Genomic DNA, 26,353 nt, shown 5'->3' on the forward strand with positions numbered 1-26,353 from the left:
GTGACTCATCGTTGCAGAAAGGCTTGAATTAACTCCACAACAAATACATCAAATAATCATTAGGAAAGTTCTTACTGTAGTATTTCTCACAAACGTTCCGTGAGATCTGCTTTCTTCATGTCTGTCACTGTGCTGTTTATATGACGCAGCAGGAGATGGACATCAGAGCAATAGGGAGCGATCTTTGTGGCTCTGACAGGCTTGTGGGAATGGTGGGTGGGGAGAACCAGCTCATTTGCATTTAAGGCACAGGCAAGAAAAACATCTACGATGTGCTCAGGGCTGACAATTCCAATATTAAGAAAGGTAAAACTTTACAGACACGTTCTGGAGACACAAAATACTTTTTTGAAGCTTAAAAAGGGGATAAAATAGATGCCCTTTAATGTTTCCTGACTATCAAACCACGGAAGGCTGAAATAGAGATGCTAAAAATTTAGTTGGAAGTCATGAAAATGAATTAAGTTTTAAACCAATTTTGAAAAGAAAACCGATTAAAAAAAAAAAAAAAATCTTACTCATCCAAATGTCTGTGCTCAGGGTCGGCAAGCTGGTGGACTCGAGTCTGGATATTCAGGCGATTCAGCTCCCGGCTCTGCAGTACCAGCACGAGCGGCGCTCTCACGACTGGACCATGGACGACTCCAGCAGCATCAGCGGCATGACAGACGTGACCGATTTCACCGACAGCTGCACAATGATCTCAGAGGACGGATCCAACATCAAGCTCAACACCGGGGTCAGTGCATTCTTTGTTTTTCACAGGAAGAAGAATCCAAGCATGGTGGTATTTGATGACTATTTAATACTAGTATTAATTAACACACATGCATGTGTTTGCCCTCAGGCCAGACTGTATATGCAGCAGTTCTACGCCATGTTCCTGAAGAGGGCGCTCTACAGCTGGCGCAACTGGAAAGTGATGGTGGCTCAGTTTCTGGTGCCGCTCATCTTCACAGTGTTGGCCCTCGTAGTGGCCCGTAGCCTGCCCAGCAGCCATTCTTCACCACAGCTCCGCCTGGCGCTAAAACAATACGGCCAAACCCATGTACCTGTTGCTGTTGAAGCTAACGCCGGGCCACTGGCTTCACTTCTGGCTGAAATCTACACCACACAGCTGCCTTCCCAGAATGCCATTGCTGCACCTAATATAACAGGTACAAATAAACCAATGAGTTTGAGATGCACCATGTTGTATTTTATATTGTATTGACGATATCTGATAAGCTAGCCATTTTTAGCTCATTTCACTTTGGTAGATAGCAGATGCCGATAATGATTTATATATATTGTTTGTTTGTGTGTGTGTGTTTTTGTTTATGGAAAGCGTCCATTTACGAGTGCCAGGTTTGTGAACTTCCCCTAAGCTTTAGCTTCTGACCTTTAGTGATTGTTAGTAAATGACATAATCATACAGTCAAGTATTCACTTCAGTAATGACCCAACTGCTGACCTGGTCTTAGTTATAGGACTTCTTGTAGAAATGTTAGTAGACACATAGGAAATAGCTGACAATAGACTATTGAATTAATAGAAAGTATTGAAGTGTAGTGGGTGTTATACCTGGGCTGTGCATTATTTTCTAATAATTCAATGGACTAGAGTCAATTATTCTGCTTATACTATAGTAACCACACCGGAATACACTGCTCAGATGTTGTGTATGAATATATTAGTTAGGTTTGTAGGACTAGTTTCTTTAATAATCTCATCTAAAAATCATTGGGTGTAGTGATATGCAACTGTGATGTGGCAAAGCCTGTGTGGAACTACTTTAGCTGTGTGTTTATCTAAATATAACCACATACCTTAAATGCTCATCAGCCAATCAGCATCAAGTATTTCTGTTTTTTGTAAAGCTTTAATTTACATCTGCCAGGTTTGGGATCTTTGGTTTGTTGATCTTCTGACCTTCAGTGATTCGTTAGTAATTAACTTACAATTGGATATTGCACGTGGACTCGCTTTCGCAATTTAATGTCGGCAAATTTTACTTGAATAATGACCCGACTCATGACCTGATCTCATTTTTAGCACTCCTGGTAGACAAGTATGTAGCCACATAGGAAGTAGTTGACAGTAGGCCATTGGATTATTAGGAAATAATGTGTAGTGGGTGTTATACCTGGGCTGTGCATTATTTTCTAATAATTCAATGGACTAGAGTCAATTATTCTGCTTATACTATAGTAACCACACCGGAATACACTGCTCAGATGTTGTGTATGAATATATTAGTTAGGTTTGTAGGACTAGTTTCTTTAATAAACTCATCTAAAAATCATTGGGTGTAGTGATATGCAACTGTAATGTGGCATAGCCTGCTTGGAACTACTTTAGCTGCGTTTTTATCCAAATATAGTCACATACCTTAAATGCTCATCAGCCAATCAGCATCAAGTATTTCTGTTTTTTGTAAAGCTTTTATTTACATCTGCCAGGTTTGGGATCTTTGGTTTGTTGATCTTCTGACCTTCAGTGATTCGTTAGTAATTAATTTACAGTTGGATATTGCACGTGGACTCGCTTTCGCAATTTAATGTCGGCATTATACCTGGGCTGTGCATTATTTTCTAATAATTCAATGGACTAGAGTCAATTATTCTGCTTATAATATAGTAACCACACCCAAATACACTGCTCAGATGTTGTATTTCAATAAATTAGTGATGTTTGCTCCTGTTTATGGGACTAGTTTCTTCAAAACTCTCATTCAAATCCTTTTGTTTTGATATGAAATCTTATTTTATAGTGATATGGAATTGCAATGTGGCCAGAATTTGTGTGGAACTACTTTAGCTGTTTGTTTATTCAGGAAAAAAACTCATGCTGATCAGCCAATCAGCATTAAGTAATTTTTTTTAAAGTGGTTATTTCCAAATCAAATCCAAATAAATCCGAATCCTTTTGTTCTGAAATGAAATCATTAGGTGTAGTGATATGCAACTGTAATGTGGCCAAAAATTGCTGGGAACTGCTTTAGCTGTTTGTTCTTAAAATAATTATATAATAATATCTGAAAATAACCACATGTTCATCAGCCAATCAGCATCAAGTATTTTTAATTTTTGGAAAGCGTTTATTTACAAGTGCCAGATTTGGGATCTTTAGTTTCTTGATATTTATATTCTGACATTTAATGATTGTTAGTTAATAACTTACAGGTGATTATTGAACATGGACTCTCTTTCGCAATTTAATGTCTGCAAATATTCACTTAAATAATGACCCGACTCCTGACCTGATCTCATTTCTAGATCTCTTTTTAGACAAGTAAGTTACTGCATAGAATATAATTGACAACAGGTCATTGAATTATTAAAAAATAATGCACTATTATACCTGGCCTGTTCATTATTTTCTAATTATTCATGAGACTAGAGTCAAATTTTCTGCTTATACTATAGGAACCACACCTGAAGACACTGCTTGGATGTTGTATTTCAGTACATCAGTTATGTTTGTAGGACTAGTTTCTTCAAAAATCTCATCTAAATCCTTTTGTCTTGATTTGAAATAATTTGGCGTAGTGATCTGGAATTGTAATGTGGTCAACTACTTTAGCTGTTTGTTTATCTGAAAATAACCGCACGGCAATTTAAAGTCAGCAAATATGCACTTAAATAATGACCCGACTCCTGACCTGATCTTATTTCTAGCACTCCTGGTAGACAAGTAAGCAGCCACATAGGAAATAGTTGACAATAGGCCTTTGGATTATAAGAAAATAATGCCCACCTGAGGTGGAGATGAAGTGTAGTGGCCTTTATACCTGGGCTGTGCATTATCTTCTAATAATTCAACAGACAAAGTCAATTATTTTGCTTATACTATAGTAACCACACCCAAATACACTGCTTAGATGTTGTATTTCAATACTTTAGTGATGTTTGCTTCAGTTTGTAGGACTAGTTTCTTCAAAAATCTCATCTAAATCCTTTTGTTTTGATATGAAATCATTAGGCGTAGTGATATGCAACTGTAATGTGGCCAAAAACCGCCGGGATTTGCTTTAGCTGTTTGTTTATCTGAAATTAACTTCATGTTCTTCAGCCTATCAGCATCAAGTATTTTTGTTTTTTGGAAAGCGTTTATTTACATGTGTCATGTTTGGAATCTTTAGTTTCTTGATATTTAGATTCTAACCACACCCAAATACACTGCTCAGATGTTGTATTTCAGTACATTAGTGATGTTTGCTCCTGTTTGTAGGACTAGTTTCTTTAAAAATCTCATTCAAATTCTTTGTTTTGATATGAAATCATTCGGCGTAGTGATCTGGAATTGTAATGTGGTCAACTACTTTGGCTGTTTGTTTATCTGAAAATAACCGCACGGCAATTTAAAGTCAGCAAATATGCACTTAAATAATGACCCGACTCCTGACCTGATCTTATTTCTAGCACTCCTGGTAAACAAGTAAGCAGCCACATAGGAAATAGTTGACAATAGGCCATTGGATTATAAGAAAATAATGCCCACCTGAGGTGGAGATGAAGTGTAGTGGCCTTTATACCTGGACTGTGCATTATTTTCTAATAACTCAAAAGACAAAGTCAATTATTTTGCTTATACTATAGTTACCACACCCAAATACACTGCTTAGATGTTGTATTTCAATACTTTAGTGATGTTTGCTTCAGTTTGTAGGACTAGTTTCTTCAAAAATCTCATCTAAATCCTTTTGTTTTGATATGCAATCATTGGGCGTAGTGATATGCAACTGTAATGTAGCCAAAACCTGCCTGGAACTACTTTAGCTGTGTGTTTATAAGAATATAAGAATCAAGTATTCAAGTATCTTATCAACAAGGTATGTTGGTTTAATTTTTCATATTGGGCCAATGCCGATGGTTCCATTTAAAGCAATTAGTAGCTTAGCTATCAAATAGTATAAAAAAATAATGAAACCAGTGACAGTCTTAGTGGTGTCCTGACCTGTGGTTTGTGTGTTTAGATTTCTCGGAGTATGTGCTTTATAATGCTCAGAGGGAGGGCGGAGCTTTCAACGAGCACTGTGTGGTCGGCGCCGCTTTCAGAAGCAGTGATGTTATCGGATACTTCAATAATCAGGGCTATCATACACCCGCGACAGCGCTCATGCTGGTGGACAACGCTCTCTTCAAGCTCCTAGCCGGACCCAATGCCTCCATCCAGACTGGAAATGACCCCATGCCACGCAATGTGTCCGAGACGGCCCAGAGCCAGCTCTCTGAGTACGTATCAGCTAGTGGAGCATTCAGTTGTGCTTTAAGGGCCCTGCAAAATACATTTCTTTTTTTTTTTTTTTACATTTTTGTTGAATTTTTGGGAGGAAATTTTAACTATTTGATTAAATTTTAATGGTAAAAAAAGCGTGTTTAATTTTTTTTTTAAATTAAATTTTTAAGTTTAATAAATAAGAAGGTTTAATTTTATCCATTTAATAAAATCCCACTTTTCTGTTTCAATTTTTCTCGATTTCAGTTTAATAGTTTATATCCATTTCCATAAGTATATTCGATCAATTGACTTTAAAAAGATAATCATTTATTAACAGTAATAAATGGATAAATGATCAAATATTAAATAATAAACAATGACAATTATAAATTGTTTTAATAATTAGCAAAGTTTTATTTTTTTTCCCCAAAATTTAATTATAGTAGTAAAAAAGCATTGATTTTTTTTAAACTTACATTTAATAACTGTATGCGATTTTAACAATGTTAATAATTCATTTGGATTTTCCCTATTTTGCCTAAATGTCTTGATTATTTTAGTTTTAATAGTCAAAAATCAAGTCTGAATTCATATAATGTAAAAAAATGAATTATTAAAGTTTTAATGTTCCCTATAAAAGATGCTTTATTTATTTGTTTTTTTTTTTTTTTTACGAAAGTATGACATTTTACATACATTTTCCAGTATTGTGTGTTTTATGATTTGACACTTATTTATTTTCCTTTTTTGCCTAAACTCCGTTTATTTCAATCAAAAGTCAAGCATAATCAACTGAATTCATATAAAGTAAAAAATGTTTTAGTTCCCTATAAAATGTTTTATTTATTTAATTATTTAAATAGTTTATTTCCCTATAAAAGATGTTTTATTCATTTATTTAAATATTTAAGTTCCCTATAAAAGATGTTTCATTTATTTATTTAAATATTCCAGTTCCCTATAAAGATGTTTTAATTATTTATTAAAATATTTAGTTCCCTATAAAAGGTCTTTTATATATTTATATATATATATTTATTTATTTATTTATTTATTTATTTATTTATTTATTTATTTATTTATTTAAATGTTTTAGTTCCCTATTAAATATGTTTTATTTATTTATTTTTTTTATTTAAATGTTTTAGTTCCCTATTAAATATATTTTATTTATTTATTTATTTATTTAAATGTTTTAGTTCCCTATTAAATATGTTTTATTTTTATTTATTTATTTAAATGTTTTAGTTCCCTATAAATGATGTTTTATTTATTTATTTAATTGTTTTTAGTTCCCTATAAAATATGTTTTATTTATTTATTTAAATATTTTTAGTTTCCTATAAAATATGTTTTATTTATTGGTTTATTTAAATGTTTTAGTTCCCTATTAAAGATATATATATATATATATATATATATATATATATATATATATATATATATATATATATATATATATATATATATATATATATATATATATATTTATATATTTATATATTTTTAGTTTCCTATAAAAGCTGTTTTATTTATTTATTTAAATAAGTTTAGTTCTCTATAAAAGCTGTTTTTATTTATTTAAAAAAAAAAATTTAGTTCCCTATAAAATTTATTAAAATATTTTTAGTTCTCTATAAAATGTTTTATTTATTTATTTAAATGTTTTTAGTTCCCTATTAAAGAAGTGTCATTTATTTATATTTTACGAAAGTTAGACATTTTCACATACATTTTTCTAGATTGCTTGTTTTATGATTTGATACAGATTTGTCAAATACTGTGGTAATCAAATGAATGTTTAATACTTTAACAGTTTAATAGATTTGTTAAATATTTTGGTATTCAAATGAATGCATAATACTTTAACAGTTTAATACTTTTTATACTTTCCCCTCTATAATTACATTCAAATTTCTGCATTATTTTAATCATAGAGTCTTAGCAAAAAAATTGCTCAAATCTTGAACTCTGAGTGAATTTTTCATGGTACATCTTTAGTTGTTCTTTCTTTTTCTTCATTGTACCTGATTTTTGTATCTGCAGGAGTCAGACAGGCTTTGCCATCGCCATAAACCTGATGTACGGCATGGCTTCATTAGCCAGCACCTTTGCCCTGCTCCTCGTGTCCGAGCGCTCGGTCAAGTCCAAGCACGTGCAGCAGGTCAGCGGGGTTTACCTCACCAACTTCTGGTTCTCTGCCCTGCTGTGGGACCTCATCAACTTCCTGTTACCCTGCTTGCTCATGCTGGTCAGTATAAGTTTCTATCTATGACAAAACTACAGTATCATTAGGCTAGTTTAATACAGATGGCTTTTTCCAGTGCCTTGGACAGATGATTTGCATAATCAAACTTTTAGTAGTTCCCTCAATAAGTTCATTGTTTGAATTACATCCATGCCTGACATGTTCTCCTCAGGTGGTCTTCAGAGTGTTCTCAGTGAAGGCGTTTGTAGCCCAAAACCACCTGGTGGATGTTCTGTTCTTGCTGCTTCTGTACGGCTGGGCGGTGATTCCTCTCATGTACTTGATGAGTTTCCTGTTTTCCACGGCCGCCACAGCCTACACGCGCCTCACCATCTTCAACATCATCAGCGGCACCGCCACCTTCCTCGCCGTCACCATCATGACCATACCTGGTGAGACACGCACGTCCCCATTTTAGTTTTGTGCCTTGCAAGAACATCTTTTCACTCCCTTTATGTTTTCTCCCAGAGCTGAATTTGCTCCATCTCTCGCACCTCCTGGATAAGGTCTTCCTGATCTTCCCGAATTACTGCCTGGGCATGTCCTTCACTGAGTTCTACCAGAACTACGAGATGATCACCTTCTGCACCTCCAGCCCCTTAGCGAAGTACATCTGCAAGTACTACAGTGAGTTTCTGATGTGATGAACACACAAGCTGAAGAACCACACACCTGGAAAATACAGCTGTGGCGAAACATTTGCAGGAAGTTGATTGTGCATCAATTCAGAGATATTTAAAATGCATCATACTGTTTCTTGAATTCATTTGGAGCTTAGATGCAGCAGATTGAGCTCCAGGCTAGTTTTTAACAGCAGATAGTGCTCTAGGCTATTTTTTTAACAGAAGATGTTGATCTAGGACAATTTTAACAGCAGATGGTGCTCTAGGCTAGTTTTTCCAACAGCATGTGGTGCTCTAGACTAGATTTTTATCAGCAGATGGCGCTTTAGGCTAGTTTTTAGCCGCAGATGGCGCTCTAGGCTAGTTTTTAAACAGAAGATGGCCCTCTAGGCTAGTTTTTAAACAACAGATGGCGCTCTGGGCTAGTTTTTAAACAGAAGATGGCCCTCTAGGCTAGTTTTTAAACAACAGATGGCACTCTGGGCTAGTTTTTAAACAGAAGATGGCACTCTAGACTAGTTTTTACAGTAGATATGGTGCTTTAGGCTAGTTTTCAAACAGCAGATGGCGCTCTAGACTAGTTTTTATTAGCAGATGACGCTTTAGGCTAGTTTTTAAACTGCAGATGGTGCTCTAGGATAGTTTTAACAGCACATGACGCTCCAGGCTAGTTTTTAACAGCAGATGGCACTCTAGGCTAGTTTTTAAACAACAAATGGCGCTCTAGGCTAGTTTTTAAACAGCAGATGGCACTCTAGGCTAGTTTTTTAACAGAAGATGGTGATCTAGGACAATTTTAACAGTTGATGGTGCTCTAGGCTAGTTTTTCTAACAGCATGTGGCCCTCTAGGCTAGATTTTTAGCAGCAGATGGCACTCTAGGCTAGTTTTTAAACAACAGATGGCGCTCTGGGCTAGTTTTTAAACAGAAGATGGCACTCTAGGCTACTTTTTTAACAACAGATGGCACTCTAGGCTAGTTTTTACAATAGATGGTGCTTTTGGCTAGTTTTTAAACAGCAGATGGCACTCTAGGCTAGTTTTTAAACAGAAGATGGCACTCTAGGCTTGTTTTTACAGTAGATGGTGCTATAGGCTAGTTTTTAAACAGCAGATGGCGCTCTAGGATAGTTTTTAACAGCAGATGGCGCTCTAGGCTAGTTTTTAAACAGCAGATGGCGCTCTAGGCTAGCTTTTAAACAGCAGATGACGCTCTAGGCTAGTTTTTAACAGCAGATGGTGCTCAAGCATAGTTTTTAACAGCAGATGGCGCTCTAGGCTCATTTTTAAACAGCAGATGGTGCTCTAGGCTAGTTTTTAAACAGCAGATGGCGCTCTTGGCTAGTTTTTAACAGCAGATGGCGCTCTAGGCTAGTTTTTAAACAGCAGATGGCGCTCTTGGCTAGTTTTTAACAGCATATGGTGCTCTAGGCTAGTTTTTAAACAGCAGATAGCACTCTAGGCAGATGGGTATTAGATATGATCAGTAGATGACTAGATATGACCGATACATGACATGATATTACAGATGAGCACTTCGATATGATGGATGCAAGGATATATGCTAGACGTAGAGTTAGATATGACGGATGCCTGATTGAATATATTAGATGCATGGTTAGATACTGGTTCAATGATTTAGATCATAGGTCTCAAACTCAATTCCTGGTGGACCGCAGCTCTGCACAGTATTGCTCCAACCCTAGTCAAACACACCTGATCCAACTTATCAAGGTGTTTAAGACTCTTTTGAACACCTCGATTATTTGGATCATCTATGTTTGACTAGGTTTGGAGCAAAACTGTGCAGAGCTGCGGAATTGAGTTTGAGACCTATGATTTAGATGCATACAAGATCAGGTATGATGAATGATGCATTGACATATTTGAGAAGTGCATTATCCTCAATGTTATTTCTGGTGGTCATCCGCAGACATCACGTATCAAATGAACTACTTTTCCATGGAGGAGCCTGGAGTCGGACGCTTCCTGGTGGCTTTGTCCTTGCAAGGCGTCGTCTTCATAATCCTGCTGTTCCTCATTGAGCTCCGGTGCATCCGCCTGCTACTCAACCTCTGCAGAAGACGCAAGAAGGTGATTAAAGAAAAAAGGCAGAGCACGTGCTTCTGTAGCACTGGAATGAAGGTCACCAATAATAGTTGTGTGTTTTTTGCCAGGCTCTGCTGTTAGCAGAAGAAGCTCTTCAACCTGAGGACCGAGACGTTGCAGAGGAGAGGAAGAGGGTTTTAGAGTGTCAGCCGGTGGTGGAGTCTATGGTGGGCAGCCCGCTCGTTGTACAGGAGCTCAGCAAGGTACACTTCTTCAACAGTGTTTAGCTACATCCTAAAGACCAAAAGTTCTATGTAATCTATATTGTCTGACAGTTTGACCATTGTAAATAACCTGATTCCATCGTTCTTATATAGTCAAATAGCACATAGATATTTATTGATTTTAAAGACTAACATTATTATTATTTATTTGACATGGACAGCATTTGTTTAGGTGTTTTAGCTGATTTGCTAATTCTTTACACCTGTCCAAGTGAGGCTTGACATATAATGAAAATATAATAGATACATATACACAACATCATAATTCTTCACATGAAATTACTATAAGGCAAGGCAAGGCAAGGCAAGGCAAGTTTATTTATATAGCACATTTCATACACAGTGGCAATTCAAAGTGCTTTACATAAACAGGAATAAAAAAGACAAGTTTAGGAACATAAAATGTAGACAATAGACAATAAAAATTATTAAAAACAGATAAAAACAAATTAAAATGAGTTAAAATAGGTTATAAAAGAATGAAAAGGAAAACGAAAAACATAATAGTGCGATCTGTCGGACGCAGCACAGTGCTCATTCAGTAAAGGCACAGCTAAACAGATGTGTTTTCAGTCTTGATTTGAATGTGCCTAATGTTGGAGCACATCTGATCATTTCTGGAAGCTGATTCCAGCAGCGAGGGGCGTAGTGGCTGAAGGCAGATTTACCCTGCTTAGATTGAACTCTTGGAACTTCTAGTTTATATGATCCTAAAGATCTGAGTGATCTGTTAGGTTTGTATTCAGTGAGCATATCTGTAATGTATTGAGGTCCTTGGCCATTTAGTGATTTATAGACCAGTAATAATACTTTAAAATCTATTCTGAATGTAACTGGCAGCCAGTGTAGAGACCTGAGGACAGGTGTGATGTGCTCTGATTTCCTGCTTCTGGTCAGAATTCTGGCTGCAGCATTCTGGATGAGCTGCAAGTGTCTGACTGTCTTTTTGGGAAGGCCAGTGAGGAGTCCATTACAGTAATCCACCCTGCTACTGATAAAAGCATGAACAAGTTTTTCTAAATCTTCACTAGAAACAAAGCATCTGATTCTTGCTATGTTTTTGAGATGATAGTATGCTGATTTACTGACTGCTTTGACATGACTGTTGAAACTCAGATCTGACTCCAGCGTCACACCAAGATTCTTGACCTTATTTTTTGTCGTTTGACCTTTAGAGCCTAGGTACGCATTCACCTTGAGAACCTCATCTCTGTTCCCAAACGCAATGATTTCAGTTTTCTCTTTGTTTAACTGAAGAAAGTTTTGGCACATCCAATTTTTAATTTCATCAATACATTGGCAGAGGGTGTCAATGGGGCTGTAGTCATTAGGCACTAAGGCTAGGTAGATCTGAGTGTCATCAGCATAGCTGTGGTAGGAGATTTGATTCTTTCTCATTATTTGGCTCAGAGGGAGCATGTAAAGGTTGAACAGGAGAGGTGCCAGAATCGAGCCTTGTGGGACTCCACATGTCATGGGTGTCCACCTCGACCTATGATCACCTATACTGACATAGTAACCTCTCCCTTCAAGGTAAGATCTGAACCATTTGAGGACTGTCCCAGACAGCCCAACCCAGTTTTCCAGCCTATCCAGAAGTATGCTGTGGTCGACAGTGTCAAATGCAGCACTGAGATCGAGCAATACCAACACTGTTATTTTACCTGAATCTGTGTTTAGACGTATATCATTGATTATCTTTATAAGAGCGCTCTCTGTACTGTGATGTCCTCTGAAACCAGATTGAAAATTGTCTAAACACCCCCTGAAGTTTAAGAACTTGTTAACCTGGTTGAAAACAACCTTTTCAATGATTTTGCCAATGAAAGGGAGATTTGAGATTGGCCTGTAATTGCTCAATAGGGTGTTATCCAGGTTGCTCTTCTTCAAGAGGGGTTTAACAACTGCAGTTTTAAGTGAGTTTGGAAAAATCCCTGATAGAAGTGAAGCATTTACCACTTTTAGAAGATCCATTTCTAAACAGGTAAACACCGTTTTGAAGAATGATGTGGGGAGCGTGTCAAGACTGCAGGTTGATGTTTTTATAATTTGCACCATCTCTTCTAAGATTTTACCGTTAATTGCCATGAAATCAGACATAATGTCTGACTTCTCAAGTTGTGGTTGAGTTTGTTTGATATTGACACAACTTGGCTGATTGGATGAGCTGATTGCCTTTCTGATATTATTGATCTTATCAGTAAAAAAATTAGCAAATTCGTTACAATTGCTTACAGAGAGGAGCTCACTGGGAATCCGACTGGGGGGGTTTGTGAGCCTCTCTACTGTTGCAAAGAGTGTGCGAGCATTATTTACATTGTTGTTTATAAGGTTTGAAAAGAAAGTCTGTCTAGCAGTTTTTAGTTCCACATTAAAAGCCTGAAGACTGTCTTTATAGATATTATAATGGACTACTAGTTTCGTCTTTCTCCACATACGCTCAGCTTTCCTGCATTGTCTTTTCTTCATTTGGACTGCTCTTGAGTTTCTCCAAGGGACTCTCTCTTTGCCAGTTCTCTTCCTAACTTTAACAGGAGCGATGTCATTTATTACATTTTCAATTTTAGAATTAAACAAATCAAGGAGAGAATCAACAGAGTCTGCAGATATACTTGGTGCTAGCGATATGGCCTTCATAAACTGCTCACTAGTGTTCTCATTTATGCATCTCTTTCTGACAGAGACAGATCTGTCTTTAATAGCTGGAGTGATCAATATATCAAAGAAAATACAGAAATGATCAGATAGTGCCACATCCTTAACAACAGTCGATGAAATGTGTAAACCCTTAGTTATAAGTAGATCAAGAGTGTGTCCACGATTGTGTGTGGGTCCTTGAACATGCTGAGTCAGATCAAAAGTGTTAAAAACAGTCATCAGTTCTTTTACAGCATTGATTTCTGGATTATCTATATGAATATTAAAATCCCCAGCAATAGTAAAATGATCATATTCAGATGTTACTATTGATAACAGCTCTGTAAAATCCTCAATAAAAGCTGGAGAATATTTTGGAGGTCTGTAGATAATGATTAGTAAGATGCGTGGAGACCCTTTTAGTGCTATACTCAGATATTCAAAAGACAAATAGTCACCAAATGACACTTGTTTACATTCATAGACATCTTTAAACAGGGCAGCGATGCCTCCACCTCTCCTATTAGCTCTGCAAACACTCAAAAAGGCAAAGTTTAAAGGAGCTGCTTCATTCAGAACTGCTGCGCTACAACTGTCATCTAGCCAAGTTTCATTTAAAAGCATAAAATCAAGGCAATTTGTGTTGATAAAATCATTGACTAAAAGTGACTTATTATTGAGTGATCTGATGTTTAGAAGTGCTAACTTAACAGTTTTAGTCGTTTTCACTACAGAAGTCTCAGATATACATTTAATAGACACCAGATTTGAATGATTTGCTATACGGTCTGAAAGAGTCTTTGGTTTTCTGTCACGTAATAAGACACATATCTGCGTAGAGAAAGCTACTGACACACTGGGTTCCTGCTTGTTCTGTAAACATCTGATAAAGACACTGTTATCTAAGCAGGCCCCCGAGACACATCAATGGCAGTTTTTAAGTTCACCAGCTAAAGATGAGGTGTTTTTTGGGACCTGGCGCTGTCGCAAAGACCTGAGGCCTTTCCTAGGTGTAGGGCGAGGTGGGCTTAGAGATGGGCGTGTGGCTTGCTGACTTTTGGTTGCTAACTGGGGGCTAGCAGCAATGGAGTGTGAGAGTTTAGTTCCAGCACACACCAGTTCCTCCATCTTTTTTGAAAAATCCAAGAGAGGCGAGCAAGATGACAATGAGAACGTGTCCGGTGACAGAGGCTGTGTGTCCGGTGACAGAGGCTGTGGGTCTGGGGTTTCTGGCTGCTGAGATATGTTTACCTGGCTGTTTTCCTGGGGATCATCAATGAGTGCTGAGACTTGATGCTGTTCTGATGCATCACAGTCTGCCTGTGTTGAGCTCAGTGTGCAGGGTGCAGACGGCAGTTTGTCCGTTATCGGCGGTTGTTGTGGCTGCGTGGTGTTATCTCTGTCCTTGTAGGATGCGTCAGCCACAAGTCCACTCAGGAGCTGATTTGAAGTCCTGTGGTCATCCGGACATTTGCTAGGTGTGTGTGTGTCATTCAGTTCAGTGGCATACACAGCTGATGGATGATGGAGGGAGAAGAGGATGTTGTCTTTCAGCACTTTTGCACCAAGCTTGTTTGGATGAAGGCCGTCTGATGTAAACAGCTGTCTTTGGTTCCAGAAGAGATTGAAGTTGTCGATGAAATTCAGTCTTTTCATGTTACATGTTTTCTGCAGCCATGCATTTAGACCAAGGAGCCTTGAAAACATATTTGTCCCTCTTGCAGGGAGTGGTCCACTGATGAACGGCTGAATTTTCAATCTTTCAACTGTTTCCAAAAGCTTACAGAAATCTCTCTTGAGCAGTTCTGACTGCTCCTTCCGAATATCATTCTTCCCCACATGGATGATAATCCGTTTTGCAGTCTCATGTTTCCTTAATATGTTCTCAAGTTCTTTATTTATATCAGAAACTGTAGCATGAGGAAAGCAGTATGTCATGGTATCTCTGCTCCTAAAATTTTTGATTATTGAGTCTCCAACAATCAGTGTTCTTATCTCTGTTGCGATCGGAGCAGAATGCCGCTGTCTAGTCGGCCTTGAGCCTCTGTTCAGAGCAAAGTTAATTGCTGAGTCATGCGATCTCTGTCTAACTGCATTTGGGGAATCTTCACCCATATTACTCAAAACTTCATATCTGTTCTGAAGCTGTATTTGAGTCCGAGCTGTATTTGGGGTAGAGAACGCTAATGCAGCAGCGTATGACCTTCGTGATCTGACCCCACGAGTACCCTTTGGTCTCGCACCTTGTTTATGCCATAGTTCACGCTGATTTTCAACAGTTTCAATCTGTTTTTCTGTTCTCAAAACAGTAGCTGGAGTAGATTTATAGGGCTTACCGGCTGAATGCTGTGAGGCTCCACGATGAACCGGTCCTGTGTAATTCGGCAGCTCTGGTTGGATCGCAAGTAACTTTGTTTCAAGAACTGCAATCTTTTGTAAAAGTTTGTGGCAGTTGGTGCAGCAGTGAGATTCCAAATCAATATGATCCAGAGCCATTTTCACAGCCGTGTTTTCCCGTCTCAGGAATGAAAGCAGCTGGTAGCGGGAGGATTGTTTAGACGATAATTCCTCTAAATAAAAGTAAAGTTGTACTCCAGAAAGTTTGTAGATTCGATGTTGATCTTCAAGCTGTTTCGTTTGAGCACTGTGCTGATAGGCTCAAGTTAAAATTAGATTATAAAATAAAAAAGCAGGAGTGCAAGGAGCGGAGCAGTAGGCAAAGACGTCTGAACAGTAGCAAAGCAGGAAGCAAGCTGTGTTAATCGTTTCCGGTGAATTGTATGGCAATGCAAAATTGGCACGTTTAAGGTCTGTTTTCTTTAAAAATCAGCGATCTCCACTGGCTGAGTTATATCTAATATAAAGTGTCTCAGATTGTACAAGAAGCACTGCATTAAATTACATTTTCCCCTCCATGTCTTTATAATATGAGCATTTATTTTACCCCAGTATATTCAATAGTGCTTCTGCGCTCACCTGCCGATTCTGAAGGGCGCGTGCGAGTAAACGTCTTTTTGTCTCGTTTTACGCTTGAGAAACTAAATGAATGCCAAAGTCTGTTTAACTGATTGTATTTGAATTTCATGACAACATCGATGCTGTAAAAGGAACCATATGAGATGGAAAAAAGTTCACATTAACAGGTCACCAGAAGTGTACCAGTATGGGAAACACATTAGCTCGGCATATACCCCATTGTACAAACAGCATAAAACATGCAGATACTCCAGCTTTGCTGAATTTGGGCAAAAATTCCACAATGATTAAAGTTCCTGTGAAATTAAAATCATGTTTTTTAGATGTTAGTATCAGTATGTTAGTCATGAGAGTATTTATAAGCTAATGGGCTCCAAAACAGTGACACATTTCACATTTAGAAGATATAAAAATCCAAAGCTTGCTGTTTGTCACTTCCACTTTTTGTGACGTCACCTCATATTTGAGTTCCTCATCAAGTCTTTTGACCAATCAATTGCTCTCTATTATCTGACACATCCCGCCCCCTTCACGATGCTGTTGTTACATACGCTTTATCTCAAATTCTCTCGCAGACAGAGCTGTGATAAAAATAAAATGCTATTGGCTTTTTTTACGCTATTGGAGCTACACTATATCACACCTTCTCTTATTTTTTCAGTTGAAATTATGTCAAACATCATACAAAAGTGCACACTTCAAAGCACTTGACGGGACCTTTAACCATTTCTAACGTCTGTTTGGTCTGTTCAGCAATTTTGAGAACTTTTAATTGCTAAAGGCATGTTTATACACGCTTTTACAACATTAATAAAACATAAGCTATGTTTCCATCCACCTAATTGTATGTGCATTTTGTATATGCACATAAAAAAATCGGTTGATGGAAACATCAAGATGCACTGAGTTTTGAAAATGCACATAAAAAACGTACACACATAACTGAGTAGGATAGACGTTTTATTCATTAAGAAAAGATGTGCATCAACTGCAATGGAAACATTTTTATTATACAAACTCCAGTATGCGTATTAAAAAAATCGTGTGATTTTGTTATAAGAGATCATGTGATGATAAAAATGTCGGTGAATGATCAAACCAGCAGGTTGAGCACATTGTAAAACATCTGAAAGTTGTTTCGGTCATTCTAAAATGCTTCAAACGCCACCATTGCATGTCGGTATTGTCTTCAGAGGAGCAAGTAATTTAATAAATGAAATAAAGATTCACGCAGCTTCTAACCTTTACTGTCGATATTTGACGCCAGATAATCAGGAAGTGACGATTCTGTACTCTTTGACTGTTTTGATGGAAACACTGCTTTATTCGCTCGTCTTTTATGCGATATTCCAGTTATGCGCATACATTGAATTTGAATCTTTGGATGGAAACATAGCTAATGTCACAATGGCATGGAAATTTAATCATAGCATAATATATCTTGCCCAATATGTTTTGTATTCTATAAACAAATCCACTCAGGATCTGTGTTTGTCTCACTAGATGTATTCAGGTGGGCAGTCGCTGTTAGCAGTGGACCGTCTCTCATTGGCCGTTGGGAAGGGCGAGTGCTTTGGTTTGCTGGGATTTAATGGAGCGGGGAAAACTACAACATTCAAAATGCTGACGGGAGATGAAAGCATCACTTCAGGGGACGCGTTCATTGATGGCTACAGCATCCTTACAGATGTCAAAAAGGTTAGCGCTTTATCTTCGCATTGCAATTTAACTCAAACTTTGATTCTTAAAACTTGAGTTTAACATTTAATAATTTGATTTTATAAAAAGTCCTGTCGCCTATTCAAGTTTTAGGAGCAACAAATAATGACTTCTAGCTGATCGTTTGGTATCAAAAGTGGCTGAATTGATTGATTAATGGTTAATCTTCAATGTCTTCTCCTTCAACTTAGCCCAGACATGCTCAATAATGTTCATGTCTGGTGACTGGGCTGGACAATCCTGGAGCACCTTGAGCTTCTTTGCTTTCAGGAACTTTAATATGGAGGCTGAAGTATGACAAGGAGCGCTATCCTGCTAAAGAATTTGCCCTCTCTTGTGGTTTGTAATGTAATGGGCAGCACAAATGTCTTGATACCTCAGGCTGTTGATGTTGCCATCCACTCTGCAGATCTCTCACGCCCCCTTACTGAATGTAACCCCAAACCATGATTTTTTTCGTCATCAAAATTGACTGATTTCAGTGAGGATCTTTTGGGTTCCAATAGGTCTTCTGCAGTATGTGGGATTCATCAGATGGTTCTTTTGCCAATTTTCCAAATGTTTAACTAGAAGTCAATTATTATTAGTTGCTCTTACAACTAGGGTTGACGACAAGACTTTTGTCATGTGGTGTATGGTTTATGCATTTTTAAAAATGACTTCAGGTGCAGCAGAGAATCGGCTACTGCCCCCAGTTCGATGCGGTGCTGGATCACATGACAGGACGGGAAACCCTGAGCATGTACGCCAGACTGAGGGGCATCCCAGAGAAATATGTCACCGCCTGTGTGGAAAACGTCCTGCGTTCGCTGCTGCTCGAACCTCACGCTGACAAACTCGTCCGCAGCTACAGGTATGAACATCAAACCTGAAGCCTCATTCACACTACAAGCAACTCACATTGGCGTTTGGACAAGCGACCGAGTGCGGCGACTTCCATTAGTGCGAGCGACAGCGACTGTTGGCGAGTCTAGAATGTGACAAAGTTGAGAATCCTTCAAGTTTATCCAAATGAAGAACCGATTTCTTGAGCCGACAGCCAATAGGAGCAGCAGTAGAGCTCATGTGAGCTCACGCAAAGGCTGGTTGTATTCTCCATGCTGTAGACCTACACACTCCTGCGTTTGCAGCAGATCGCCACCCTGAGCCAAAGACAGCTACAAAGTTGCTTCTAGTGTGAATGAGGCATAAGCGAAAGAGCATGGGTCTGTGTGTGTGTGTGTGTGTGTGGGGGGGGGGGGGGTCGATATAATAGATCAGTGGTTAGATATATAGAACCATTAGATTCGAAAGTTAGAGAAAGTTTAGACATGATTTACAGCTAAAAACAAATCCGTCCTGTGGCATGGTTTATTTTGGAGGATGGTTAATTAAACATGATGTAACTGATGGTTGTACGTACATGATGAACTACAATTACGGGTAGTTGATAGCGCATGTGCAATAGGAAGACTCTGAATATCATAAGTCATATTGTTTTGTAATGAAATATTGCTGGGGTGTTTCGGTTTGCATAGACAAGTGTTTGGTCTTGCTCAAACATCTATTTATTTTATAACTGCTTTAAGGGCTTAGTGGCCACATGTGTGGACAGCACATTTTAGCTCTTAAGTGGCTATTTAAAATACTTTTCCTCCAACTGTTTTGCAGCATATGAAATGTTCCAAAAACTATTTTCAACTGTGCAAAATGGGAAAAATTGTTTTTACTCTCTGATAGTCAGAACAAAAGCAAAAAAATTTTTTATGTATGCATAAAAAAAACAGTCAGGAAAAAGTGTTTCATGTAAATTCGGACCACAAGTGCACATATATGGACATCATCTTTCTCTAAAAGTACATCTCATCAAAAGATGATACTTAGGTTTTATTCTAATTAGATTCTAATAAGCCCAAATAGCAGAGAGAAATAAAAAATGCATGTAAAAAAAATGGGCCTTAAGAGGTTAAACCCCACTTCTTTCTTATTTTACTACCAATTGGACAATATTGTCACAGTGTAGATATTCGTTTTACTTTATAGCAGCTAAAGCAGTGAAAAAAGACCAAAAAAACAGGCATCCGGAGATGACAGCAAAGAAATTAGTCAAAGTCAACTTTATTGTCCATTCAGCCACATGTACAGGACATATAGAGAATCGAAATTGCGTTACTCTCAGACCCTAGGTGCCTAACATATAATATTAATATAAGAAGTAAAGTTTTAAGAAAAAGAAAATTTACAATATATACAGCTGTTCATTAAAATGTGGTCTGAAAATATACATAAAAAATAAACTATTGTAAACAGCAATGCAGCTATCGCTAACAAGCCTGGAGGAACAGCGAAACTCCCTCTCTTCAGACTTTAAAACTACCATTTCAACACTCGAAGCTGAAGCAAATTCAAACTACTGTGATGGAACACGTCTCAAATATTGCTTCACTCAAAACCTATGATGAGCACATGCCTTGGAAACTATGTGTGCTATGCTAACCCTGCTGAAAAATACAGCCTATATGGTTAGCTGGTTTTAGCTGGTTGACCAACCTGGTTTTCGAGAGGTTTAGGCCACTTTCAGGCTGGTTTCCAGCCATTTCCAGCCTGATCTTGGAAAAAAACATCTAAAACCAGCTTGACCATCCTGGTTTAAGCTGGACATAGCTGGTTTTGGCTGGGCTCCCAGTCAAAATTGGCTAGGCTGGTCAAGCTGGTTTTAGCTGGTCATCTCCCAGGCTGGAAATGGCTGGAAACCAGCCTGGAAATGGCCAAAACCCCTCTAAAACCAGCCTGGTCGACCAGCTAAAACCAGCCAACCAGCCTAGGCTGGTTTAAGCTGGATTTTTCAGCAGGGAACAGAGCATAATTGGCAAACTTTTTGCTAAAGTTCTGGATCTTGAGTCCCGTAGCAGGCAAAATTAAATATTTCTGCTTATTTTTCTTCTTCACAGTGGTGGCAATAAAAGAAAGTTGAGCGCAGGCATGGCTCTGATTGGTGGTCCGCCTGTGATCTTCCTGGATGAACCATCCACTGGCATGGACCCTGTGGCCAGACGGCTGTTGTGGGATGCAATCACGCGCACCAGAGAGTCTGGCAAAGCCATCATTATAACCTCACACAGGTCGGTCACACACACACACCTCTGCACTAACCAAGCAATACATTTACATGGACATCAGTAATCTAACTATTTACCCTAATCAGAATAAGGCAATAATATGATTGAGTTGCTTTTAGAGCATTCCCGTTTTACATGTTATTCTGCATAGATCAATTAATGGCATTGCATTAACACGCTATCCAAAGTTTCTTCCGGAGTTAATGTAATTTCGAGGGCTTCCTCTTTCAACTTCAACTGTAGTTCAGCAGTTTCACTTTCGTTCATGTCCTCATAACAAACTCTGAGGTGCTGGATGAGAGTATGAAGTAAGAACTGATAAGAGAGAGTTAAAGAGAGAAAAAATGTTAAATTGTAAGATTGTTAAAATATTGTTATAATTATTAAAAAGTAATATTTATAAATTGTTTTCCCAGAGATGGGTTGTGGCTGGTAGGGCATCTGCTGCACAAAAAATGTGCTGGATAAGTTGGCGGTTAATTCCGCTGTGGCGACCCCGAATTAATAAAGGAACTAAGCCGACAAGAAAATGAATGAATGAATGTTTATAAACTGTTGTAAACTTGGTCAGTTTTTTTTGCAATGACTGATATGGCAATAAAATTAAAACTCACGTTCCCTCATAACGAACAAGGAATTATTCAACGGAGCAACATGGGCATTGTGTAATTTCACAGATGACCACTAGAGGGCATACAGTGCACTTTTATTTTGTACATCTACATCAAACTGAATGTCTTTAGATGCACTAAATATCCCTTTGTGTGATGAGTATTGGTGTCTATGTAAAGCAGACCTCCCTCTCTCTCTGTCTGCAGTATGGAGGAGTGTGAGGCGCTGTGCACTCGTCTGGCTGTGATGGTGAACGGTCAGTTTAAGTGTCTGGGCAGCCCACAGCACCTGAAGAGCAAGTTCGGCAGCGGGTACACACTTCTGGCTAAAGTGCGTGTGGAGACGGAGCTGGAGGAGAGTGACCTGCAGCTCTTCAAAGACTTCATTGAGAGCACTTTTCCAGGTTTCTAAATCAACACGGTGTGCATATCTTGCTGGATATGGGTTGAATGCTTTGCTAATTTTTCATATTATGGCTCTTGCAGGAAGTTTACTGAAGGATGAACACCAGGGCATGGTCCACTATCACCTGACAGATAAAACACTGACCTGGGCACAGGTAACGTTTCACACACATGTAGCCTTAACAGTTGGATTTGGATGTTTATACTGTGTACACATGTTATTTATGCATGAACTATGCAGTAGATTTTTCCAAAATATTCAGTTTTCCTCAAATCATTGCATTTAATTTGACTTTTTTTTCTTTTTTTAGCTTATTCTGCTCTTAAATGTAAAAAAAAAGTTCAAATTGTAAAAAGTATACAAATTATTATTGTAAATATCTATTTTTTGTTATATAGTTCAAACTCTGATGCATTTATTTTATTTTACACAAAATATTTGTATATAATAAAAATTTATTGTAGCTGTTTGTAAAACAGTATTTCTCATGCAGTGTTTGTGGAAACTTCAAATAGACGTAATCAGGGCTTTACATTAACACCCGACAAATGCAGGTAGATTTCAGCTCTGGCGGGTAAGACAGCCGCTCCCACTAGACACTTTGGCTGGTTGGAAAATTTTTTTACATTGCAGTTTTCTTAAAGCAGGGTTCGACTATAAGGAATCTCCCAAAATGTGATCTTAGAATCGAGAAGCAGCAAAACTGACAAAAATAACTGTGTTTGCGCAAACAAAAGCAGAATACCTTATGAGAGGATGATTACTTGCGCGCACAGGTGATGTGATGCGTACGACTGTTAGTGTGCGCTCCCGTTTATTTGCGTCAAACAACTGTGTGTAAAGGAAGCGCAACTGGTGCGATCGGTTCTCTTTGAAATAGAATAGACAAAAATGCTCATGTACCCACAGTCCTGCTGCTTTCAAGAGCTCAAGATAAAAAAAAAAAAAAAATATATATATATATATATATATATATATATATATATATAATATATATTATATAAAATATATATATATACATACACCCTTTTGTAAGCAGCAGCAGTCACTGCTTTTGTTTTAAATATTCTTTGAACAAATTATTAACAGGCCTAACATTAACTGTGCATGTGGTCAGCCTTTTATTATCACACACGGTAGGTTTTTTACCTGCTTTCTTTTGCTTACAGTTATTTTTGTTAATATAGTTTAATTATCATCCTTAACAACAACATTGCTTCAATGGGAGATTAATTCCCCATTTATGTTAACTGCTGATGCTGATGCATATTTTAGATGCATGACAAGATATCTTTTTAAACGTCAATAAAAAAACAAACAAACAAACAAACAAACAAACAAACAAGCAAACAGGTTTTCTTGAATAAAAAGTACATGTGTAGGTATATTTAGCTTGTTTTGACACATTTATAATTTGTGGCAAAGAAATAATTATTAATTTTTGGTGTGGTCACAGATAAAGTTGGTAAATTCTTCATTTTGAGCCCTAAATAAGTCATGTGAAATAAAAACTAACTGCAATGCGAGACAACCCATTTGCTCATGCACACAGAGCAAGCTCATACACAACACACAAAATGTGAAATGAATGAGGAGGCATGTGGACAACACAACATCTAAATCAAGTAATTTTAGCATGTCAAAGTCACATTTATTCATATAAAATATATTTTTCAAACAACAAAAGTGTGACTAGTGAAAATGGCGAATTTCTAGTAATGGTGGAAATCTATAGCCACAGTGGCTGGTGATCAAAAAAGTTAATGTCAAGCTCTGGCCTTAATCATTTTTTTACTGTACAAACTGTATATTCTCTCCCTCAACCCTCACAGAAAAGGATCTGCATGTTAACATTTCCAAAATGCTTCATTCTGTCTGATTTATGAGCCATTTTCCTCAAGGGGACCAAAAATTGTCCCCACAAGGTCAAAATGTACTTGTATTGCTATACTTGTGGGGACATTTGGTCCTCACAGTCTAAGGAATGCAAGACACACAGATACACACAATGTAGTGTACTTAAATATAATACATCTGATTGTTACTTTTGCATATACACATATTTATATAGTATCTTAGACATAACCAACATATTAACAAACTTCTGTATATAATTTGTTATATAATCTTTAATATATGCCACTGTGTGTGTGTCCGTGCGTGCGTGCGCGTGCTTGCGTGTGTGTGTGTATATATATACACACACACAGGCCTTAACATTAACACCCACCAACCCACCAAATGCGGGTAGGTTTCAGCTTTGGCAGGTTAGACAGCCACTCCCACTAGCCACTTTGGGCTGGTTGAAAATAATTTTTATATTGTGGTTTTCTTAAAAGCAGGGTTCGACTATAAGGATGACCTAATATGCATGCAAATGTGATCTTACAATCGAGAAACAGCACGAATAAAAAAATAAAATAAATTTGCGTTCGTGCGAGTAGAAGCAGATGAATACCAAAAGAGAGGACGATCACTCGCGCTAACAGCTGATGTGATGCACGCGACTGTTTAAAGCTTGTGCGCGCTCCTGTTTCCTTGCTTGAAGCAATCGTGCCTAGAAGTAGAAAGCAATTGTGATCGGTTCTCTTTCAATAGACCAGACAAAAAGTAATGCTAATGCACCCACAGTCTTGCTGCTTTCAAGAGCTCCAACTGTCTTTTTGTAAGCAGCACCGGTTGCTTTCGCTTTGAACAGATTATTAATTGGCCTTAACCGTGTGATCATCCTTCCATTATCTCACAGTATGTTTTTCACCTGCTTATCGTTATTATTGTTTTTATAGTTTAATTATATTTTTTACAACAACGTTGCTTTAATATGAGATTAACTCTCCATTTATGTGTAGTTAACTGGTGAACTGAGACCTTTAAAGGGCCATGAAACCCCCTCGTTTTAGCAGGGTGTTTTCACACCTCTACTTTGAAAAAAGTCAGAAAAGTGGGCGTGTCCAGCTCTGTTTAGGGGGGAGTGTCGGAGGAACTAAAGTGGGAGGGTGTGGGAGTGTCTATTTGGGCACGCGCGAGTTTCAGTCAAAATACACACACATGAGAAAGTGATGGTGTTTAACCTACATGGACATCTATAGTCGAATTATTTGCCAAATTATTAAATGTTGGACTTTAACTGCAGTTTGGCTCTTTCATTCAGGGAATTCATTCATGCCCCTCGCGACAAACGAGATATTTGATTCGAGGAACTGCTGTAAGCGTGTATTTTTCATGCAATGTTTGATACCGCACGGCGAATGAGAGAAAAAAAAACTCAGCATTTTCCGGAAACTTAGATGCACACGGCAGGTAGTGTCAGAAAGCCGCGTGTGTTATTCCGGTCACTAAATGCGGTGCTAACATGTTTGCACTCAGTGCAATAGTTAACTTAATTCGATACGAACAAACTGAATAAACAAAGAGCACTGGTCGCTCACTTACCAAATCTGTAGAGACAGAACAATCACCAGCAACTAGAGCCGCGTCTTTATGAAGAGAATACTACAAGCGAATCCAGATCTCAGCATTTGCAGATGAGAACAGCTCTCAGGTAAACAATAATCCTCCTTAGACACGTAAGTTATTGTTGTCGAGCGTCGCGTACACTGTTAATCCACACGTGAGTCTGAGCTCTCACAGAGAGAAAATGAAAACGAAACTTAATGGCAGCAAACTATAAAAGCAACACTTCACGCTTGTTTTGCCAACACAACGTGGCGTCTCTGTTGTGTAAACACGGTGACAGTAATGAATATTAATGAAGCTGCACAATAGAGCGCGCTGATTGGTTTGAACCAAGCCTTACTCATGCATTAATGCAGCAGGCTGTAAGACGTAATAAGACTCACTCTGGCACAGACGCCCAGTCTGCACGCTGGAATACATTGCTATTATGTCATGACCGTGAAGCAGCTTCAAAAGTTCGTTTCAAACAGGAAGTACGAATTTGCTTGAAATAACGCAAAAACAACCAATTTACACTTTTTAGTGAAATATAGGTGTCCTAATAGTGTTTTTAGCAGTGTGGGACACATATACGACTGTCAACAGCTCAAAAAATGTGTTTTGGTGTTTTGTGACCCTTTAATGAGGTCAGATTACTGTGCACATTTTTGATGCATGACAATAATTTTTTTTAAAGTCAATTGTTTTTCTTAGTTTGTTTGTTTTTTTTTTAAGAAAAGTTTTGTTAAATAAAAAGTATTGTATACAGCCATATTTAGCTTGTTTTGACACATTTAAAATTTGTAGCTAAGAAATAATTAGTGTTTGGTGTGATCAGAGATAAATTTGGTAAACCCTTAATTTTAAGTTCTGAAAAGTCCTGTGAAATAAAAGCTAATTGCAGTATAACACTATAAAACCATGACCCATTTGCTCATACACGACACACAAAACGTGAAATGAATGTGTACAAAATCTATATCAAGTAATTTTAGCATGTCAAAGTCATATTTATGCATATAAAAATGGTTTCCCAACAACAAAATTGTGGCTAGTGAAAAAGCAG

The 26,353-nt window shown here is 37.7% G+C and overlaps 3 protein-coding genes across 7 annotated transcripts in view; 2 read left to right on the forward strand and 1 right to left on the reverse strand.

Moving 5' to 3' along the window:
• The window catches only part of ccnf (cyclin F), a 146,722-nt gene extending 121,459 nt beyond the window's left edge, over positions 1 to 25,263 (forward strand). Inside the window, exon 14 of the transcript XR_012397054.1 lies at positions 24,729 to 25,263. The gene's annotated coding sequence lies outside the window, so the exon portion shown is untranslated. The remainder of the gene's footprint in view (positions 1 to 24,728) is intronic.
• The window catches only part of abca3b (ATP-binding cassette, sub-family A (ABC1), member 3b), a 114,082-nt gene that overhangs the window by 85,230 nt on the left and 2,499 nt on the right, over positions 1 to 26,353 (forward strand). For 4 of the 5 annotated variants that reach the window (XM_021473111.3, XM_021473114.3, XM_009299214.4 and 1 more), the window contains exons 18-30: positions 541 to 739; positions 848 to 1,157; positions 4,958 to 5,216; positions 7,249 to 7,453; positions 7,623 to 7,842; positions 7,919 to 8,077; positions 10,006 to 10,166; positions 10,250 to 10,384; positions 17,522 to 17,716; positions 18,403 to 18,590; positions 20,668 to 20,838; positions 21,654 to 21,850; positions 21,933 to 22,006. In XM_021473111.3, coding sequence (XP_021328786.1) covers positions 541 to 739; positions 848 to 1,157; positions 4,958 to 5,216; positions 7,249 to 7,453; positions 7,623 to 7,842; positions 7,919 to 8,077; positions 10,006 to 10,166; positions 10,250 to 10,384; positions 17,522 to 17,716; positions 18,403 to 18,590; positions 20,668 to 20,838; positions 21,654 to 21,850; positions 21,933 to 22,006 — 2,473 coding nt within the window. Of the gene's footprint in view, positions 1 to 540; positions 740 to 847; positions 1,158 to 1,327; positions 1,348 to 4,957; positions 5,217 to 7,248; positions 7,454 to 7,622; positions 7,843 to 7,918; positions 8,078 to 10,005; positions 10,167 to 10,249; positions 10,385 to 17,521; positions 17,717 to 18,402; positions 18,591 to 20,667; positions 20,839 to 21,653; positions 21,851 to 21,932; positions 22,007 to 26,353 lie in introns of those variants that run through there. The other variant, XR_012400861.1, reaches the window with a different exon arrangement.
• LOC141381148 (uncharacterized) overlaps positions 11,985 to 26,353 on the reverse strand; it is a 587,543-nt gene continuing 573,174 nt past the window's right edge. The window contains exon 3 of the mRNA XM_073944165.1: positions 11,985 to 15,795. Within this exon, the coding sequence (XP_073800266.1) occupies positions 13,967 to 15,538 (1,572 nt within the window). The 5' untranslated portion in view covers positions 15,539 to 15,795 and the 3' untranslated portion in view covers positions 11,985 to 13,966. The remainder of the gene's footprint in view (positions 15,796 to 26,353) is intronic.

Source organism: Danio rerio, chromosome 3 (assembly GCF_049306965.1).
Source record: "Danio rerio strain Tuebingen ecotype United States chromosome 3, GRCz12tu, whole genome shotgun sequence".
In the NCBI taxonomy this organism is placed as follows: domain Eukaryota; kingdom Metazoa; phylum Chordata; class Actinopteri; order Cypriniformes; family Danionidae; genus Danio; species Danio rerio.